This window comes from Chiloscyllium plagiosum, chromosome 19 (assembly GCF_004010195.1).
Source record: "Chiloscyllium plagiosum isolate BGI_BamShark_2017 chromosome 19, ASM401019v2, whole genome shotgun sequence".
NCBI lineage: Eukaryota > Metazoa > Chordata > Chondrichthyes > Orectolobiformes > Hemiscylliidae > Chiloscyllium > Chiloscyllium plagiosum.
In genome coordinates, this window is record NC_057728.1 from 61,705,538 (window position 1) to 61,728,211 (window position 22,674).

At 40.9% G+C, this 22,674-nt stretch overlaps 1 protein-coding gene across 5 annotated transcripts in view; it reads right to left on the bottom strand.

The window, feature by feature from the left end:
* arid2 (AT rich interactive domain 2 (ARID, RFX-like)) overlaps positions 1–22,674 on the bottom strand; it is a 129,961-nt gene that overhangs the window by 48,417 nt on the left and 58,870 nt on the right. For 4 of the 5 annotated variants that reach the window (XM_043708677.1, XM_043708678.1, XM_043708679.1 and 1 more), the window contains 4 exons: positions 16,751–16,820; positions 16,143–16,393; positions 9,862–9,958; positions 9,567–9,776 (listed from right to left, as the gene is read on the bottom strand). In XM_043708677.1, coding sequence (XP_043564612.1) covers positions 9,567–9,776; positions 9,862–9,958; positions 16,143–16,393; positions 16,751–16,820 — 628 coding nt within the window. Of the gene's footprint in view, positions 1–9,566; positions 9,777–9,861; positions 9,959–13,545; positions 13,744–16,142; positions 16,394–16,750; positions 16,821–22,674 lie in introns of those variants that run through there. The other variant, XM_043708680.1, reaches the window with a different exon arrangement.

Here is a 22,674-nt window from a genome sequence, read left to right on the forward strand (position 1 = left end):
TGGAGTGCAGAAGGATGTTGCAGGTTATAGAGAGATATAGATATGCTGCAGAGCTGGGGCAAGAGGAGGCAAATGGGGTTTAATGCAGAAAAAAGAGAAAGATGATTCACTTTGGAAGGAGTAATAGGAATACAGAGTATTGGGCTAATACTAACATTCCTGGTAGTGTGGATGAGCAGAGAGGTCTCGGTGTCCATGTGCATAGATCCCCAAAAGTTGCCACCCAGGTTGATAGGGTTGTGAGGAAGGCATATGCTGTGTTAGCTTTTATTGGTAGAAGGATTGAGTTTTGGACTCATGAGGTCATATTGCAGCTGTACAAAATTTTGGTGCAGCCACACTGAGTATTCCATACAGTTCTGGTCGCCGCATTATAAGAATGTGGAAGCTTTGGACAGGATGCAGAGGAGATTTACCAGGATGTTGCCTGGTATGGTGGGAAGGTCTTATGAAGAAAGGCTGATGGACTTGATGTTGTTTTCATTAGAGAGGTGGTGGTTGAGAAGTGACTTAATAAAGGCATACAAGATAATCAGAGAATTAGATATGGTGGACAGGGAGAGCCTTTTTCCTCAGATGACGATGGCTAGCACGAGGGGACAAAGCTTTAAATTGAGGGGTGATAGATATAAGACAGATGTCAGAGGTAGGTTCTTTACTTAGAGAGTAGTAAGAGCTTGGAATGCCCTGCTTTCAACATTGGTAGACTGGCCAACTTTAAGGGCATTTAATTGGTCATTGGATAAACATATGGATGATCATGGAACAGTGTTGGTTTGATGGGCTTTAGATTGGTTTCACAGGTTGGTGCAACATCAAGGGCTAAGGGCCTGTACTGCACTGTAATGTTCTATGTTGTAAATAATTCTGGTATCTTGTGTATTCCCAATTTTAGACATTCCATCATTGGTGGCAAAGTCTTTAGTTGCCTCGGTCGAAAGCTCTGGAATTCCCTCCCAACACTAACTCATCCCTCAAAGAACCTAACTGACTATGCTCTTCTCTTATCAGGAGCACTACTATTATACAGCCATCCTGTTCCAGAGTCATCACAGGACTAAAACATGACCTAAAATTAAAAGTGAAACTACAAACCTCTCTTACTCAGTCAAGAGTGCCTCTGCCCAAGTTTAAAACAAAATAAATCCCAAAAAAACAACAAACTACCCTTTCCTTTAAAAAAAACTGTTAGGTTGCAAATAAATGCCAATATTGCATAAAAACCCATTCATTCTACAGCCTGGCTTCAAATACTGTTTTAAATGAAATCAGCTTGGTTACAGAATTAAGAAATACTTCTGGAATCATTGGAGTCAGTGGGGTCGAAGTACTTCCTCAATGCTGTTCAGGTAGGGCATTTGTGACAGAGCACCATGAAATAAAAACTATCAAAAGTCTGCTGTGACTTGAGGAGGAACCTGTAAATGGTCCTTCTGCAATGGTCACCCTTGTGTTACTAGATAGTAGAGGTCAGATTTGAAAACCATAGCAAAAGGAGCTTCTGTGTTGCTGCACCGAATTTTATAGATGTGGTGCTCTTGTGATAATGGGGTGCCAATCATGCTTTGCCCTGGATGGCGACCAGTGTTGTTTGTGGGAAGACAACATAAAATACAAGGGTAGGACTTCATAGCCATAATGGAGTATTGCAGATAGGCGCAACTGCAGATGATCGATTGCTAAGGAGACGGTCATAGAGTCAAAGTGATGTACAGCATAGAAACAGACCCTTCCATCCAAATCGTCCATGCCGACCAGATATCCAACGCAAATCTAGTCCCACCTCCCAGCACCTGGTCCATATCCCTCTAAACCGTTCCTATTCATATACCCATCCAAATGCCTCTTAAATGTTGCAATTGTACCAGCCTCCACCACTTCCTCTGCCAGCTCATTCCATACATGCACCACCCTGTGTGTGAAAAAGTTGCTCCTTAGGTCTCTTTTATATCTTTCCCCTCTCACCCTAAACCTATGCCCTCTAGTTCTGGATTCCCCCACGCCAGGGAAAAGACTGTCTATTTATCCTATCCATGTCCCTCATGATTTTATTCACCTCTATAGGGTCACCCCTCATTCTCCAACGCTCCAGGGAAAAGAGTCACACAGCCTGTTCAGCCTCTCCTTATAGCTCAAATCCTCCAACCCTAGCAACATCCTTGTACATCTTTTCTGAACCCTTTCAAGTTTCACAACATCCTTCCAATAGGAAAGAGAACAGAACTGCATGCAATATTCCAAAAGTGGCCTAACCAATGTCCTGTACAGCCACAATATGACCTCCCAACTGCTGTACTCAATATTCTGACCAATAAAAGGAAAACATACCAAACGCCTTCTTCACTATCCTATCTACCTGCAACTCCACTTTCAAGGAGCTATGAACCTGCACTCCAAGGTCTCTTTGTTCAGGAACACTCCAGAGCACCTTACCATTAAGTGTATATGTCCTGCTAAGAAATGCTTTCCCAAAATGCAGCACCTTGCATTTGTCTGACTTAAACTCCATCTGCCACTTCTCAGCCCTTTGGCCCATCTGGTCAAGATCCCATTGTAATCAGAGGCAAGCTTCTTTGCTGTCCACTAAACCTCCAAACTTGGTGTCATCCCCAAACTTACTAACTGTACCTCTTATTCTCACATCCAAATCATTTATATAAAAGACGAAAAGTAATGGATCCAGCACCGATCCTAGAGTCACTCCACTGGCCACAACCCTCCAGTCTGAAAAACAACCCTCCGCTACCACCCACTATCTTTCTAACTTTGAGCCAGTTCTGTATCCAGATGACTAGATCTCCCTGTATTCCATGAGATCTAACCTTGCTAACTAGTCTCCCATGGGGAACCTTGTCAAACGCCTCACTGAAATCCATATAGCTCTGCCCTCATCAATCCTGTTTGCTACTTCTTCAAAAAACTCACTCAAGTTTGTTAGATAGGATTTCCCAGGCTCAAAGCCATGTTAATTATCCCTAATCTGTCCTTGCCTTTCCAAATAAATGGATATCTGCCCCTCAGGATTCCCTCCAACAACTTATCCACTACCATCAGGCACTTCCTCTTCTGTAATATGGACATTTTTCAAGATGTCACCATCTATTTCCCCACATTCTATACCCTCAATGTCCTTCTCCACAGTAAACTCTGATGCAAAATACTCATTTAGTATCTCCCCCATCTTGTGCGGCTCCACACAAAGGCCGCCTTGCTGATCTTTGAGGGGCCCTATTCTCCCCCTAGCTACCCTTTTGTCCTTAACATATTTGTAAAGACCCTTTGGATTCTCCTTAACTCTATTTGCCAAAGCTATCTCATGTGCTCTTTTTGCTCTCCGGATTATCCTCTTAAGTATACTCCTACTCTCTTTATACTTGAAGGATTCACTCGATCTATTCTGTCTATACCTTACATATGCTTCCTTCTTTTTCTTAACAAAACCTTCAATGTCTTTTGTCATCCAGCATTCCCTACACCTACCAGTCTTTCCTTTCACCCTAACAGGAATATACTTTCTCTGGATTCTTGTTATCTCACTTTTAAAGGCTTCCCATCTGGCAGCTGTCCTTTTACCTGGGAACATCTGCCTCCAATCAGTTTTCGAAAGTTCTTGCCTAGTACTGTCAAAATTGGCCTCCAATTTGGATCTTCAACTTTTACATCTGGTCTATCATTTCCCATCACTATTTTAAAATAAATATAATTGCGGTCGCTGGACCCAAAATGCTCCCCCACTGGCACCTAAGTCACCTGGCCTGCCTTATTTCCCAAGAGTAGGTCAAGTTTTGCTCCTTCTCTAGTAGGTACATCCATATACTGAATCAGAAAATTGTCTTGTACACACTTAACAAATTCCTCTCCATCTAAACCCTTAACACTATGGCAGTCCCAGTCTATGTTTGGAAAGTTAAAATCCCTGACCATAACCACCCTATTATTCTTACAGATAAGCGAAATCTCCTCAAATTTGTTTCTCAATTTCCCTCTGACTATGAGGGCTTGTAATGCAATTCCAAAAAGGTTATCATCTCTTTCTTATTTCTCAGTTCAGCCCAAATATATTCCCGGAAATACATTCAGGGAAGTTCCTCCCTGAGTACAGCTGTAATGGTATCCCTTATTAAAAATGCCACTTCCCCTCCTCTCTTGCCTCCCTTTCTGTTCTTCCTGTAGGATTTGTATCCTGGAACATTAAATTGCCAGTCCTGTTCATCCCTGACCCACATTTCTGTAATTGCTATGATATCCCAGTTCCATATTCCTAACCATGCCCCGAGTTCATCTGCCATCCCTGTTAGGCCTCTTGCATTGAAATAAATGCAGTTTAATTTATCAGTCCTACCTTGTTCTCTGCTTTGTCCCTGCCTGCCCTGACTGTTTGACTTATTTCTGTTCTCAACTGTACCAGTCTCAGATTGATCTCATTCCTCACTCAGGCCCACCCTCCATCACCCCACCTTACCAGTTTAAATCCTCCCGAGCAGCTCTAGCAAATCTCCCTACCACTACATTAATCCCCTTCCAATTCAGGTGCAATCCATCTTTCTTGTACAGGTCACTTCTACCCCAGAAGAGAACCCAATGATCCAAAAATGTGAATCCTTCTCCCATACACTAGCTCCTCAGCCATGCATTCATCTGCTCTTATCCTCCTATTCCTACCCTCACTAGCTTGCAGCACCAGGAGTAATCCAGATATTACTACTCTCACAAACAGGTTCCTCCAAGATTAATTGTGAATGTCACTGTTTGTTAATTTTCCCAGACGCACTCCAATATCCAGCGATACACAAATTCAAACAGCAAAGGCAGTAACTGCGCAGTAACTGGTTCCAATGTGTACAATGACCTCTTGTTGGGCCCTCTTCCCCCTTGAGAACATTCTGTACCCTCTCTAAGACATCTTTGATCCTGGCACCAGGGGGTTAACACACCCCCGAGGAGTTAACAAACTGCTCTGTGAAGCCGGTTTGGGTTCCAGCAGGGCCACTCAGCTCCAGACCTCATTACAACCTTGGTCCAAATATGGACAAATTCTAATTTTTCACTGCTGGCCACAGAAATGTCTGTCTGTGTCTCAGACTCAAGAGTCCCCTAACACAATTGATCTCTTGGAACCTGACGTACCCCTCTTGCATTAGAATCAGTCTCGATACCAGAAACTTGGCTGTTCACGTTACGTTCCCTCGAGAATCCATCACCCCCTACATTTCCCAAAACAACATAGTTGATGAAAATTCGGGATAGCCACAGAAGACTCCTGCATTACCTGCCAACCTCTCTTACCTTTCCTGGAGGTCATTTAATTACTTGACTGAATCTGCAACTTTTCTCCCTTTCTATAACTGCCAACCGTCATACTCTTGCTCTTGTACATTCCTCATTGGAGTGAGGGTTAGAGGCAAACGATCCATTCGATCGGATAGGATTCGTAATCAATGGCATTAATTGCAGATATAATCCTCAGTATCACGTAAACTCTACCTGAACTCCCACATCCGACAAGGGCAGATCATGCTACTAAAGGTCATTTTTGCTTCTTTCAATCTACTGACCTAGAAAATAGCACTGCTGTATTCCTCTACAAAACCCTGCTCCAGGCTAACTTAATACTTAGGGCTTATATTTAAATTTAATCAAGAGATATATCTAAATAAACATATAATCAAGAAAGAAACGACTCTTCTCACAAATACAGACGTACTGTAAGGTCACACTTAAAACTATTCACTTATCTGTTTCTGTGCTGTGACCTCTCCCAAACAGGTTCCTCCAAAATTAATTGTGAATGTCACTGTTTGTTAATTTTCCCAGACGCACTCCAATATCCAGCGATACACAAATTCAAACAGCAAAGGCAGTAACTGCGCAGGTTCACTGCTGTGTCAGGGAGCAGTGTAGATTTTTTTTTCTCCCTCTCTCCTGTACTGACCTGACCATGTGCTACCTTTGTCTGTGCCTCTCCATTTTAAAAAAGTGCTGTTGCTTTGACTCTTTTTCTCCAAAGTTCCAAAACAATGCAACAGCATATAAAACAGTAATTACTGCTCCTGGAATTAGAGGAAATCGCCTCCAACACTTCACACATAGCATGTTTCTGTGAGAATGACTATATAAAATTGATTTTCTTCACCAGGCTGTGAATAGATCTCTCAATTTTAGTACAAGCCCCAGGTGAGTGGAAGTGGACTTTCCAGAATTGCAAAAGGCACACTGGCTCAGTTATTTACACTCCAACCAGTCCTTCCTCTAGCTAAATCACTATTATTGCCATCTCGGCCTCCTCCAGTAGTCCCCAACATTACAGATATCAGTCTTCATCCAATTTAATTTACTCCACATGATATTAAGATACAATTGGAGACTCTGGATACTGCAAAGGCTAAAGGCCCTGACAAGATTCCAGCAATAGTCCTGGAGACTTGCGCTCCAGAACTTGCCACTTCCCAAGCCAAGCTGTTCCAGTACAGTTACAACACTGAATATCTACCCGACAATTGCCTAAGTATGCCCCAAGTACTTTAAAAGAGGACAAATCCAACCTGGCCAATTAGCGCACCATCACTCTACTCTCAATCATCAGTAAAATTATGTAAGATGTCATCAACAGTGCTATCAAGCAGCACCTGCTGAGTGTCGCCCGGTTTGGGTTCCAGTACGGTCACTCAGTTCTGGATCTCATTACAACCTTGGCCCAAACATGGACAAAAGAGCTGAATTTCAGAGGCAAGGGGAGAATGACAGCCCTTGACATCAAGGTTGCATTCAACGAGTGTAGCATCAAGGAGCCCTAGCAAAACTGGAGTCAATGGGTATCAGGGCAAACTCTCCACTGGTTGGAGTCAAACCTGACACATAGGATGATGATTGCGGTTGCTGGAGACCAGTCATCGCTGTAGGAATTCTGCAGGCTAGTGTCCTAGGCCAAACCATCTTCAGCAGCTTAATCAATGACCTCCCCTCCACCATAAAGTCAGAAGTAGGGACGTTAGCCAATGATTACACAATGTTAAGCACCATTCTCGATTCCTCAGATCCTGAAGCAGTCCATGCTGAAATGTAACAAAATTGGGACAATATCCAGGCTTGGGCTGACAAGTGGCAAGTAACACTTGCACCACAGAAATGCCAGGCTATGTCCATCACAAGAAAGAGACAATCTAACCACCACCCCTTAGCATTCAACAATGTTACCACCACTGAATCCCCCACTGTTAACATCCTGGGGGTTATCATTGAACAGAAACGCAACTGGACTCACCACATAAACAGTGGCTACAAGAGCAGGCCAGATGCTAGGAATACTGTAGTGAGTAACTCACCTCCTGACTCAGAGTCACAGAGATGTACAGCATAGAAACAGACCCTTCTGTCCAACCCGTCCATGCCGACCTGATCTCCCAACCCAATCTAGTCCTACCTGCCAGCACCTGGCCCATATCCCTCCAAACCCTTCCTATTCATATACCCATCCAAATGCCTCTTAAATGTTGCAATTGTACCAGCCTCCATCACTTCCTCTGCCAGCTCATTCCAGACACGTACCACCCTCTATGTGAAAAAGTTGCCCCTTAGGTCTCTTTTATATCTTTCCCCTCTCATCCTAAACCTGTGCCTTCTAGTTCTAGACTCCCCGATCCCAGGGAAAAGACTTTGCCTATTTACCCTATCCATGTCCCTCAATTTTGTAAACCTCTATCTGGTCACCCCGCAGCCTCTGATGCTCCAGGGAAAACAGCCCCAGCCTGTTCAGCATACTCCTGTACTCAATACTCTGACCAATGAAGGAAAGCATACCAAACGCCTTCTTCACTATCCTATCTACCTGCAACTCCACTTTCAAGGAGCTATGAACCTGCACTCCAAGGTCTCTTTGTTCAGCAACACTCCCTAGGACCTTACTATTAAGTGTTTAAGTCTTGCTAAGAAATGCTTTCCCAAAATGCAGCACCTCGCATTTATCTGAATTAAACTCCATCTGCCACTTTTCAGCCCATTGGCCCATGTGGTCAAGATCCTGTTGTAATTTGAGGTAACCCTCTTCGCTGTCCACTACACCTCCAAACTTGGTCTCATCTGTAAGCTTACTAACTGTACCCTTTATGCTCCCATCCAAACCATTTATGTAAATGACAAAAAGTCGTGGGCCCAGCACTGATCCTTGTGGCACTCCACTGGTCACAGGCCTCCAGTCTGAAAAACAACCCTCCACCACCACCCTCTGTCTTCTACCTTTGAACCAGTTCTGTATCCAAATGGTTAGTTCTCCCTGTATTCCCTGAGATCTAACCTTGCTAATCAGTCTCCCATAGGGAACCTTGTTGAACGCCTTACTGAAGTCCATATAGATCACATCTATCGCTCTATCTCATCAATCCTCTTTGTACTTCTTCAAAAAACTCCTCAAAGTCTGTCCACCATCTACAAGGCACAAGTCAGGAGTGCAATGGAATATTCCCCAGTTGCCTGGATGGGTGCAGCCCCAACAACACAAGAAGCTTGACACCATCCAAAACAAACAGCCCGCTTGATTAACACTGCACTCACAAGCATCCATTGCCTCCATCACCAATGCTCAGTAGCAACAGTATGTACTATCTACAAGGTGCACTGCAGAAATTCACTAAAGATCCTCAAATTGCACCTTCCAAACTCACGACCACTTCCATCTAGAAGGATAAGGGCAGCAGATAAATAGGAATACCACCCCCTTCAAATTCCCCTCTATCCTGACTTGGATATACATTGCCGTTCTTTCACTGTCGCTGGATCATCATCCAGGAACTCCCTCCCTCATGGCATTGGTCAACCCACGTTAGGTAGACTGCAGCAGTTCAAGAAGGCAGTCACTACCACCTTCTTAAGTGCAACTAGGGATGGGCAATAAATGCTTGTCAGTCAGCGACACACACATCCCACAAAATGAATAAATTTAAAAAAAGCATAATCCAACATGGCAACCTCTGCTTGTCACGCCCCAATCTCATTAACTATACTCTGTGCATATAGAAATGCAGTGGAACTCAGAAATACACTTTGTCCCATACTCTGTTATCATACTGTTCTCTATTTTTATGCTATCTGTCTCTCCAGTGTTTTGTGTATTGTGGTATTATTTTCTAATATTCTTTGCTTCCCAAGCCCAAGGGTAGCAAACCAGATTTCACAGTCAAGTGCATTTTTCCTTTACCCTTTTAAAGTACACATGAGAATGCTCACCATGTTCTCTCTGCTCCTTAAATGCAAAAATACAAATCTTTAAGTTTAGCAATGACTGGAGAAATTTCAGAAAAATGGGAGATGGGAAGGACACAAAAAAATTCCTAACTAAACGTTAACAGTATTTAAATAATCCAGATTAAGTTTCTACAAAATCTCAATTTCTAAATTATTGTGAACAACTTTCCATAGTGTAGAAAACGTTACAGTTGTCTTTGGGAGAAGATGCAACTTAATCACCAATTCATTAATTGATTTTAGATAAACACATCCCAAGAGACTTTGCTATACTAAAAACAATAATGAAATGAGTTGTTCATTTTACTTGCAACAATATTTAAACTTACCCACACTTTTTTCCACACTAACTATCTTTGTGCAGGGTACTTCTCCTAGTTCAGTAAGCATGTACAGCACCTCTAATGAGGAGATTACCAGCAGCATATCAGGCAAAGTTAGATGACATATAATCTCCTTGTAAGAGTCCTGATCCACATATTCACATATCAAGTCTGCGTTATCTTCAGCTCTACATAGATTTCCTAGTATTTCCATTCCTACAAAAAGATATATAAAATAATGTATCAAAACAATGTGTAAAACTAAATAGAATCCATGACATTGTTAACAGTAGTTACTCACCTCTTATTTTCAAACACTTGTCACAGGAAAGTAGACATTTAGTTACAGTATGAAAAATTAGGTGAGTACTTTTAAAATCAAGAGGATCCAACTGAAGCTGTAAAATTAAAAAAGGCAAATTACAATACTGTATGCTTTGTAGTCATATTATCACTAAATAACTGACACTGCTGTATATTGTTGGTTAAGATTCACACAAAGAATAAATTTTAAAAAAGTATAGCTGGATTCAAATTTAAAAGGCTAAAGTTATGGGACTAAGACAAATAATGTATTTTAGAGTATGTAATATCTAAATACTGAATTTGTATGCAAAGTGTAATGTCAGCATTGCTTGCTGGCAATAGATACCGAAACAAAAAAAAAACAGAAGACAATCAACCCAGAGATCATCAGATCTTATTTTGGAGAAAAAAAGCATAACGGAACAAAAAACAAACTACTCATTGACATTGCATTGGGAAACATATCAGGAAACAAAGCAAATTTCCGGAGAATGTGAAGCACTCCAAATCATTACTAGAAGTCTGACGATTATAAATTAAGCAAAGTGCAATAATATTAAGGGAAACTTTGTCAGCAGCCAGTAGGACTTAACAATATTTGTCAAAAATTGTGTGGAATGGTCTGGCATCTTCAGGCAAGGAGCAGATGCAGATTTAGATAGTGCCATTTAAAGGTTGCTGTCTCAATTTAGTCACTTTCTGTTAGGTGACCTGCGCTGGTGTGAAGTTATTACTTTTGCTATGTACTAAAAGAATGGGAAAACCATTAAATTACATGACCATTTTAACAGCAAATTCACGTCTGCCATTTAAAGGTTAAGTAGCCTGTTTAACAATTTGGTTAGTGCTGTTTGTAATAACTCATGACTTTGGGATCAAAAATTAACTTTAATTGGGCAGTCTCATTCCTTTAGGTTAATTGTTTTGGAAGATTGTAAAAATAAATTTAGCTTTTACTTTCCATTTGCCTCTCTATTCTCTCTCTAAATTCAGTCATATTTCCCTAGCTCCACCAGATTTAACAATGGGACACAAAACTTAGAAGCAAAAGTAGGTTACTTTGTCTTCCAAGCTTGCTCGACCATTCAAGATGATTATGGCTGACTTGGCTGAGATTTTATGGCCATCTCCAATAAAAAAAAGTCTAACCGTTGCCCCTTGCGCATTCAGTGGTGTGCTGTATTGTTCTATGTTCTATGTTCTATGTTCTAAGATGATTATGGCTGACTTGGCTGAGATTTTATGGCCATCTCCAATAAAAAAAAGTCTAACTGTTGCCCCTTGCGCATTCAGTGGTATTGCCATCACTGAATCCCCCTCCTGCTGTACTTTTCCAGCACCACACTTTTTGATTCTGAATCCCCCTCCATCAATATCCTAGAGGTTACCATTGACCGGAAACGCAACTGGACTCACTATATAACTACAGTGGCTACAACAGCAGCTCAGAGACTAGGAATACTGCAGGAAGTAACTTGCCCTCAGATTCTCCAAAGCCTGTCCACCATCTACAAGGCACAAGCCTGGAATATGATGGAATACTCCCCACTTGCCAACGAATACAGTTCCAACAACAGTTAAGAAGCTTGACACCGTCCAGGACAAAACAGTCTGCTTCATTGGCACCACAACCATGAACATCCATTCCCTCCATCACCAATACTCTGTAGCGGCAGTGTATACTATCTACAGGACGCATCACAGAAATTCACCAAAGATCCTTAGACAGCACCTTCCAAAGCCATGAGCACTTTGATCTAGAAGCAAAAGGGCATCAGATACATGGAACACCACCTAATGCAAGTTTCTCTCCACGCCATTCACCATCCTGACTTGGAAATATATTGTCATTCCTTATGAGTCGCGGGGTCAAAATAATGCAGTTCCCTCCCTAAGGACATTGTGGGTCCACCTACAGCATGTAGAACGGCAGTAGTTCAAGAATGCAGTGCAAAACCACCTTCACATAGTCAACCAGGTACTGACAAACATTTTAGCCAGCCAGCAACACCCATATCCCACAAGAATAAACAAAAATTACATGGTCACCATTAGGCTAGCTTTTTAATTTATCATTCAGGGTGGGACTTGAGCTCATACCCCCAAAACACAGGTCTGGGTACTGGATTATTAGTCCAGTGACATTAACCACCTCAATTATACCTTCTTTTCAAAAGGAAAACTAAACTGTATGCAATAGTTCAGATGCAGCCTCTCAAAGCTCCTGCACAGTTGCAATAAATCTTAACTACTTTTATGTTCCATTCTCCCTGGAATAAATGACAAATATCCATTTTCCTCCCATGCAAATTAACTATTGTGCATTGATATACTAGAACATCCAGGTTTTTCTGTACCAAGTTTTGCAATTTCTTTCCAGTTAAATCGTTTCAATAAATGTCTTTCTAAGCAAGGGAGCTTGGCACTGGATGCTTTATACAACAAATCTGAACCATTTGAATATAGCTTCAGCATTCATAATATGTTAATTTATAATGAAACAGATGCAAAACTTTTCTGCAAGCAAATTAAATTGGGTCATACTAGAAGTAGACATTCCAGCTTGTGTTTTGGAATGATAGTATGTTAGAATTCTGCAAAGATTTTCTTTTCTGTCAGGATCAATGACAGAGGTCCCTTTCTCCTTTCATCTAAGTTATCGCCAATTTAGCACCAGGAACAACGGTCGTTTAAAAACAACTTAACATTTCCCAATGAGTCCTCAGACTTCCCTACTCCACCAACATTTAAAATGTAACTCACTTGCAGCATAATCATTGACTAACATATCACTAATCCAGAGACTTTTTTTTGCCTCAGCTATTTGCCCCACTCTTTTTCTTCAAGCTAAAATTGCCCTTCCCAAACTCATCAACTTTCCTTCCTGCCCTCATGGTTGTCGATATTCTATTAGTTCCTTTAATAGATTGTCCATCCTCCAAATTTATGATCTCTTCCTCAAAATGCCAACATTCCCAGCAATCAGTCCCTAGTAGCATCATATCCCTAACCTCCATTTTTGTGACAAAGCCTTCAGCATTTCATCATTTCCCAATTTTATGCATTTTTCTTGCAATTCAATGTTTAAAGTTTTACCAAATAGGTTTCCAACATCCAAGGTGACCAAAGAACCCCTTACCAAGATTGCAACTTTTTGTTTTCTTTCATCTGATATGTCAATCAGCATTTGATGCTGCTCCTTAGTCACGCACTACCTTCTTAAGACTGCAGCAATCCATGTAGTGCAAGTACACCAACGGTGTGTTTAGGGATACTAGGACTTTGACCCAGCAACAGTGAAAGAGCAACAATATAGATCTAAATAAGAACAATGTGTTGCTTCAAGGGAAACTTGCAGGTAGTGGTCTTCTCATGCATCCACTGTCCTTATCCTTTTAGGTGGTAGACAGGTTTGACAGGACCAGGGTGAGGCACTACATTGCATTTTATAAATGGTGCACATTGCTACTCCTGGCGTCTGCAGTGGAAGGAGTGAATACGGAAAGTGGTGGACATGGTACTGATCAAGTCGACTGCCTTATTCTGGATGATAAAAAGTTCCTTGGCTGCTGTTGAAGCTGTACTCAACCAGGCAAGCGAAGGATCTCATAACATATTCATGATTTGTGCCATGTAAGTGCTAGGTAGGTTTTGGGCAGTCAGGAGCCAAGTTACTTGCCTCAGAATTTGAAATCTCCAACTTGCTCTTGAAGCCATTCCAGTTCATTTTCTGGTCAACAGTAACTCCGGGATGTTGACAATGTAGAACTTAGCGCTGGTCATGCAACTAAACATGGAGGAGGAGATCAGAAGTTCCGAAGGAGGATCCTGGCCTCAAAGTGTTGACTCTGCTTTCTCACCCCAGCTACTGCCAGATCTGCTGAGTTTCTCTAGCAATGTGATTGTTTCATATCTTCAGCATATACAGTTCCTTGTTTTATGAGTACATTTTCTTTGGTTGGAGACAGTCGTTGCCCGACAATGCTGATGAAAATGATTGAGTGGAATTGGAGCACAGAAACAGACTTTTGGTCCAACTTATCCACGCCACCAGATATTCTAAATTAATCTTCTCTCATTTACCAGCACTAGGCCCACATCCCTCTAAACCCTTCCTAATCATATACCCACCCAGATTGCTTTTAAACGGTATAATTTTGCCAGCCTCCACTACCTCCTCTGACAACTCATTCCATATACGCACCACACTCTACGTAAAAACGTTGCTCCTTGGGTCCCTTCTAAATCTTTCCCCTCTCACCTTAAACCAATGACCTCTTTCCCTGGGGGGGGGGGGGGGGGGGGAGTCCATAACTAAAGACCTTGTCTATTTATCCTATCCATGCCCCTCATGATTTTATAAACCTCTATGACATCATCCCTCAGCCTCCAACATCCTGGGTAAACAGCCCCAGCCTATTCTGCCTCTCCCTATAGCTCAAGCCCTCCAACCCTGGCAATATCCCTGTAAATCTTTTCTGAACCCTTTCAAGTTTAACAATACCCTTCCTATAACAGGGAGACCAGAACTCCACACAGTATTCCCAAAGTAGCCTAATCAATGTCCTGCACAGCTGAAAATGGAAAAAGGAGCAAGCATAGTCAAAGCAGAAGCGAGTTTCTTGCTTTGTCCTTTCTCGAACATGTGATAATTGCGAAACAAATCCTGTGGCAAATCTTGCACGAAAGAAAAAAAATACTTTGTGAATATCGCACTAAAAGAGAAATCATAGAGGCTGACTGAAGAGGATGGAATGATAACAATTATTCTTTGCTTAACATGCTAAGTGCTAGGTTCATTGTTGCACTTCACAATGGTAGTCCACTGGAAATCAAACCATGCTATTCTTTCAGTTGTCACAAAAGTTGAAGATTTTGAAAAGTACAGAAAAGTTTCCCCAATTTACCTGTCTTTTATACCCAGATTAACAAAGCACAGACCAGGTTTCTGTACTTAAAAAAGATTATTTATTACAGATAAATAAATTCTAACTACATATAAATAAAACTATGAAAACAGCCAACATATTTAAAGCTTTAACTGCCTTATAAACTATCCCACCTGCACACACAAAGAAAACATAGAAATAAAACTAAAGGCTTTTATGGTCGGAGGTTTAAAAACTGGAAAGAGTTCAATGGCCCCTGTTCACAACATCTGCTGAGATAGTCCTTTTGGCTTGTCAGGATGTGCTGTTCCTTGATTATCCTTTTCCAAACTTTTTCATCAGGGTTTCAGGAGACACAGGGTTAAGACTTATAAAAGGTATTTGACTTAACAATTAGTATCACAACTCAACACAACTAGAAATAGGAAATCAAATGGTTATCTTCAGGTTTGAGTTTTTTTTTAAATTGCAAAAACAGCTCCTTTTCCTCTAAAGATTTGATGGTTTCTGCAAAAACATTCACATCCCAAGCTATTGAACTACACCGGCAGCCAATGTCATAGTTGTTGGTGGGCAGAAGACCTTTGTCATCAATAACTGTTCAGTGGTCAAGGTGACTAATCAGCTACTTGCAGTCAGCCAAAGCTCCATTCCTTGGCTCCAGCTTGTCTGATAACATAATTTCCATTACTGCTTGAACAAGCAGCTGCTTAAATGATACTTAGAATGCATGTCAGATTACTTGTTTTTGAATGCAGCTAGCTTCGACAATGCTGGTTTGTTTTTAAAAGAACAATTTGCTTCCCATTTCAGTCCACAATCAAAAAATCCAGAAAAATAAAAATACCCAGTCTTTACACCATAGTACACAAGTATTTAATTACTGAAGATGATTTGAACATTTTCCTCAGTTGAGCATATGACCTAATTTAAACTAAGGGGAAATGAAAAAGTCTGTTTTGCTAAATGCCATTTTTGTTTGGCTCTTCAGTCTACAAAGTCGGTCACAGTTTATGTAAATATTGGTTGGACAAAAGCCAAAGTTGACCTACAGTATGCCCTTGCTATGCAACACATCATTAAAATAGCTTTAAAAGATTTTAAGTCATGCTATGCATAATGAACTACAACAAAACAATTACTAAAAGTTAGCAAAGTTCACTAGCTCCATAAGCAAAGTGATTATTCCTCAAACTCAAAAATTCATCTGTTAACACCAAAATTATATGAAGACTAATATGTGCATACAATTGAGATAATCTTCTCTCAAAACGTGTTGCATAAATATATTTTAGATTGACTAAAAGTACCATGGTTTCATCCAATTTAATTTATAACAGGACAGAGTATAAACGGAAATGTCCTATTTGTCAGAATAATTTCATACCTCAGCTGCTACGTTACCCAATGTGTCCAGCCCCAGTTGCTTGAGAGAAGCATACTGACAGTGGGAACATAACAACAGGAAACGCACACACGTACGGTGAGCTGCCAATAGCTTCACATTTCCTTCCTCAAATGACAAATTGCGAAGGATTACTGCTATCTGAAGTACACGTTGCCCCTCAACATCATTGATGCCCACTTTATGAGGGGGATGGAATAAAGATGATTCCATATCAATTTCTATACTCGTACCTAAATAGAAAGATCAATTTCAATTACAGAAACAAAACAACCAAAAAGTATAAACAAAACTACAGATCTGTACAGAAAAACAAAGTGGCAAAACACAGCGAAAGTACTAATGCTTCTTCTCTGCACTTTGAGAGTAAATCAGTAATCCTCACACCAAACATCTTCAACAACACAACAGAAATTGGGAACTTACATGAAAATTAAAGAATGACAATTTATTTTTAAACCATTCTACCCTACAATATATTGAACAATTATAAGCTGGAGATGCTACTGCAGTCTTGAAATAAATATCAACTTTACAGTTAAATTTTTACTTTGTCTCTTGTACTTTGAAAAATTAATTACTTCACTAACCTTGTGGTCCATTGTTCCTAAATATAATAAGCTCCCGTATTTCATTATCGTCAACATTATCTTTCCAGAACTATGAAAGTCAAAAGAGAGGCCATTTTAAATTATACTAAGCATAATAAACTTGTTGCTGGAATTTTGTTAACAATGAAATGGCAAATGAAAACCAAGCCACAGAAAGAAAACTCATGCATTAGTCTTTCAAAATGTTATCTGCAGGGCTTTATTCCAGTCACTGCAACAATGAGCATTTTGGATTTTTTTAGAAACGATGATTCAGACTAGAAAATTATCTGATATAGTGGTTGAATAGGTAATAATTCAAAAGACTAAGATAATGCGCACATTCTTCAACTGTTTAAATATCTTTGTCTATCAATATGTACATATACAGATACATAAAGAACAAGTATTGAATGGAGAAAACTAAACATTTCACACATCCCAAAATCAACAAATTTAAATTCTGAATAATTACAGAATTATACTTTGATCATTTGAACAGTACATCGAATATACATAGCTTTTACTGAAAATAAACAGGAGCCTTAAGGTGAGATTTTTATGAAATCTCACGAAACATAGAAAATATTTCAAGTTTGAATTTTAAAAAAGCTGGTTGTAGAGATGACATTTGAAAACGCTTGCACAACATAACCAAAAAATGTTGATCCCGATGTATGTTATGAACAACTCCTCAGATATATTTTAATTAGGTAATTCTTTGCAAAAATACATTTGCTAGATGAAGTTTTAATGGCAGCCGTCAAGAACAGTACCTGGTTCTCAGTATGTACAAAAGCCTGATAGCTCTACAACCACCAGAGATCCTCTGTCAGAGGGGTGCAATCCAGCTCAATGTCCTCTACAGAAAAACCTGTCTTTTTTTTTGAGGCAAACAACATTGTGGCTCTTCAGCCAAACAATTGGATTGAAGAAATCTCACTGAGGCACAGACTGGATTTCACTAAAATAGTTGAGACCCTGATATTCAACAGGACATTTGAAAGGAAACCTCACTGGCCACCTAGACTAGTACAAAGAGCTTGACTGAGCAGCATCACTATCCTAAGTGTAAACTAAATTTGAGCTCAAATATATAGCATGGCTTATGGAGGAATCAAATAATTAGATATAAACATATTCTTTGTTGTGCACATACACATGCTTGCCTGAGTGGAGGACACTGAAGTGTTTTAAATGCACATTGTGGTAATATCTATTTACTGTCAACACTGGACACCAAAGTCCCAGTAGAATCACAAAGCTTTATAAAGCACTGTCGCTGATATAAAAACAGAATGCTGGAGAAATTCAGAAGGTCTGATATCTTTTTGGATATTTTGAAAAGGACTCCCTTATCACAGACAGAAGCACAGTCAGTTAAAACATTATGCACTCAACTATAGTTTCATAGTTATAGAAGCAAGAGGCGGCTATTTGGTCAGTCGGGCCTGCTCCACCATTTATTCAGATTATGGCTGATCTATCCATCATCTCAGCTCCTCTTACCTGCATTATCCCCACAATCCTTAATTCCCTTACCATACAAAAACCCATCCAAATGTGTCTTGAGTATATTTAATGAAGGTATGGTCAGGAACGCTTGTTGGCAGTTCCAGGATTCAGATGTTTCAGTACGAGCAGAGAAGATGGTAAAACAGGAGGTGGTGTGGTATTATTAGTCAAGGACAGTAGTACGGTAGCAGAAAGGATATTTGAGGACTCATCTACTGAGACAGTATGGGCTGAGATTAGAAAAAGGAAAGGACAGGTCATCCTGTTGGGAGTTTTCTGTAGGCCTCCAAATAATTCCAGAGATGTAGAGGAAAGGATAGCAAAGATAATTCTGTTTAGGAGGGAGTGTAACAGGGTAGTTGTTATGGGGGGACTTGAACTTTCCAAACACTGACTAGAAATACTATAGTTGGAGGACTTTGGATGGGTCAGCTTTTGTCCATTGTGTGCAGGAGGATTTTCTGACTACATGTTGACAAGCCAACAAGGGGCAAGGTCACATTTGATTTGGTACTGGGTAGCGAAGCTGGTGTTAAATTTGATGCTGCCTGACCTGCTGCGCTTTTCCAGCAACACATTTTTAAGCTTTGGTACTGGGTAGGGAAGCTGGCCAGGTGTTAAATTTGGAGGTCGGTGAGCACTTTGGTGATAGCGACCACAATTCGGTTACGTTTACTTTAGCGATGGAAAGGGATAGATTTATAACGCAGGGCAAGAGTTATTGCTGGGGGAAAGGCAATTATGATGCGATTAGGCAAGATTGAGGATGCATAGGATGGGAAAGGAAACTGCAGGGGATGGACAGAATTGAAATGTGGAGATTATTCAAGGAACAGCTACTGCTTGTCCTTGACAAGTATACACCTGTCAGGCTGGGAGGAAGTTGTCGAGTGAGGGAGTCATGGTTTACTGAAGAAGTTTAATCTCTTGTCAAGAGGAAGGAGAAGGCTTACATTAGAATGAGACGTCAAGGCTCAGTTTGGGCGCTTGGGAGTTACAGGTTAGCTAGGAAAGACCAAAGGGAAAGCTAAGAAGAGCCAGGAGGGCACATGAGATATGTCATTTGTATATAGGATCAAGGAAAACCCTAAAGCTTTCTATAGGTATATCAGGAATAAAAAAAAATGACTAGAGAAAGATTAAGGCCAATCAAGGATAGTAGTAGAAAGTTGTGCTTGGAGTTCGAGGAGATTGGGGAAGGGCTAAATGAATATTTTTCATCACTATTCACACTGGAAAAAGACAATGCTGTCGAGGAAAATACTGAGATACAAGCTACGAGGATAGATGGGATTGAGGTTTAACAAGTTGGAAAAGTGTGAAAACAGATAAATCCCGAGCCATGGAGGAGCTGGCAGAGCCTTTGGCTCTGATCTTTGTTGTCATTGTCTACAGGAATAGTGCCAGAAGACTGGAGGATAGCAAATGTTGTCTTGTTCAAGAAGGGGAGTAAAGACAACCTAGGCCTGTTTCCACACTGTAGGGATTCTATGATAGTCAAGGTTAGCCTGGACTTTAATGGAGAATTGGAGAAAACAAGTCGGTTCAACATCGAGGGCCGAAGAGCCTGTCCTGCGCTGTAATGTTCTATGAAGCTGCCTCTACTGCTTCTTTGGGCAGAGAATTCCATAGCTTCACCACTCTCTGGGAAAAGCAGTTCTTCCTCATCTCTGTCCCGAATCTACTCCCCCTAATCTTGAGGCCATGTCCCCTAGTCCCAGTCTCACCCACCAGCAGAAACAATTTGCCTGCCTCTAGCTTATCTGTCCCTTTCATAATTTTTTGTTTCTATAATATCCCCCTCATTCTTCTAAATTCTAATGAGGCGGTTTAGCCTCTCCTTATTGGGTAACCCCTCATCTCCAGAATTAACCTGGTGAACCTTCTCTGCACCGCCTCCACAGCCAGTATATCCCTTAAACAAGGAGACCACAACTGTGCACAATCCTCCAGGTGCAAACTCACCAACTCTTTGTACAATTGCAGCTTAAATTCAATCCCGCTTGCAATGGAAATCTATACTCAGTTTGCCTTCATGATTACCTGTTGCACGTGCAAATCAACTTTTAGTGATTCATGTATGAGCACTCTCAAGTCCCTCTGCAAAACAGCATGCTGCAATTTTTCACCACTTTTATACTCTGACCTTCTATTTTTATTTCCAAAGTGGATAACCTCACATTTATCACCATTGTACTTCATCTGCCAGCCCCTTCCCCACGCATTTAACCCATCTAAATCTCTCTGCAGACCCTCTACATCCTCTCCACAGTTTGCCTTTACATTCAATTTAGTGTCATCAGCAAACTTGGATACTCTGTCTCCTCTTCCAAATCATTGTGAGCCCAATACCGACCCCTGCGGCACCCTGCTCACAATTGATCTCCAACCAGAGAAACACCCATTTATCCCAAATCTCTGCTTTCTATTGGTTAACCAGTGCTTTATTCATGCTAGTACATTCCCTGCAACTCCTTGCATTCTTGTCTTATGGATGACCTTGCATTCTTGTCTTATGCAGCACCTTATCGAACGCCTTCTGGAAATTCAAAACTACAACATACACCAGTTCCCCTTCATCCACTACACTTGTTAGATTGTCAAAGAACTCCAGTAAGTTTGTCAAACACTACCTTCCCTTCCTGAATCCATGCTGCATCTGCCTGATGGAACCTTTTTCATTCAGATGTCTCACTATTTCTTCTTCAATGATAGCCTCCAGCATTTTCCTGACAACAGATATTAAGCTAACTGGCCTACAATTACCTACCTTTTGCCTATACCCTTTTTAAACAGTGGCATGACATGCGTTGCCTACAGTCAGCTGGGACCTGCCCAGAGTCCAGCGAATTTTGGTGAATTACCACTAATGCATCTAACATACGCCATCCTTTTTACACCCTGAGATGCATTCCATCAGGTCCAGCGGTCTTATCTACCTTTAGACCCTCACGTTTGTTCAACACTGCCACTTTAGTGATAACAATTGACTTGAGGTCCTCATCTCCCATTGGATCATTAACATCATTCTTTAGCATGTTAGAAGCATCTTTCACTGAAGACTGACAAGAGTTATTCATGGCCTCAGCTGTTTCAGCATTATCCAATATTAATTCCCCTTTCTCATCCTGCAAGGTACTTCCGTTCATAGTTGCCACCCTTTTCTGTTTTATTTATAATGACTTTTCCTACCCATTTTTATGTTCTGCACTAGTTTGTATTCATAATCTACTTTTCTTTTCTTTTTTGCTTGCTTTGTGGTTCTTTGTTGCTTTTTAAAGCTTTCCCAATCTTCCTGTTTCCCACTACTCTTGGCTATTTTACAAGCCTGAGCTTTTAATTGGATGCCTTCCATTGCTTCCTTGGTTATCCAGGGCTGGCTCTTCCCACCCTTGCTATCCTTGTTTTTGACCAGAATATACTTTCCTTGAGCACTGAGAAAAATCTCTTTGAAAGTCCTCCACTGTTTCTCAACTGTTCTACCATACAACTTATGTTCCCAATTTAATCTAGCCGACTCCTTCCTCATCCCATTGTCATCTCTATTTATCTCTACCTAACTATCACCTTGCAAGCTACCTTCCCCCCCAGCCTCTCCCATCTCAGTCCCCTTCGGATAATGAATGATTTTCACAGCATTGGTCTTTTCAGTAATGCAGGGTATCTAAAGGTGGACAGCTGCACACCAAAGCAAGGTACTATTTTTGCATGCATTAAATCAAACTAGCGAATTTTACAAGGCTTCAACATATGTCAAAAGTGACTTAAATCAAACTCTGCCAAAGTTACAATAATTTAGTTATTTCTATTAAATGGGACTTAGAAAGAGAGGAAAATAATGACAATTGGTCATCATAAGCAATGATGTGCGGCACGGTGGCTCAGTGTTAGTACTGCTGCCTCTCAGCCCCAGGGATCCAGGTTCAATTCCAGCCTCGGGGGACTGTCTTGCGGATTTTGCACATGCTACCCATGTCTGCGTGAGTTCCTTCCCACAATCCAATGATGTGCAGGTTAGGTGGACTGGCCATACTAAATTGCCCATAGTGTTCAGGGATGGGGAGGTCAGATGCATTAGTCAGGAGTAAAGATAGGATAGTAGGGTTAGGGAATGGGTCTGAGTGGGTTACTCTTCGGAGGGTCGGTGTTGACTGTTGGGTCAAAGGGCCTGTTTCCATACTTTAGGGATTCTATGATTCAAGTTTTATACAGAAAAAAAGATTGTGGATTAGAAGAATTTTGGTATGCTTTCTTTTATTGGTCAGAGTATTGAGTACAGGAGTTGGGAGGTCATGTTGTGGCTGTACAGGACATTGGTTAGGCCACTGTTGGAATATTGTGTGCAATTCTGGTCGCCCTATCGGAAAGATGTTGTGAAACTTGAAAGGGTTCAGAAAAGATTTACAAGG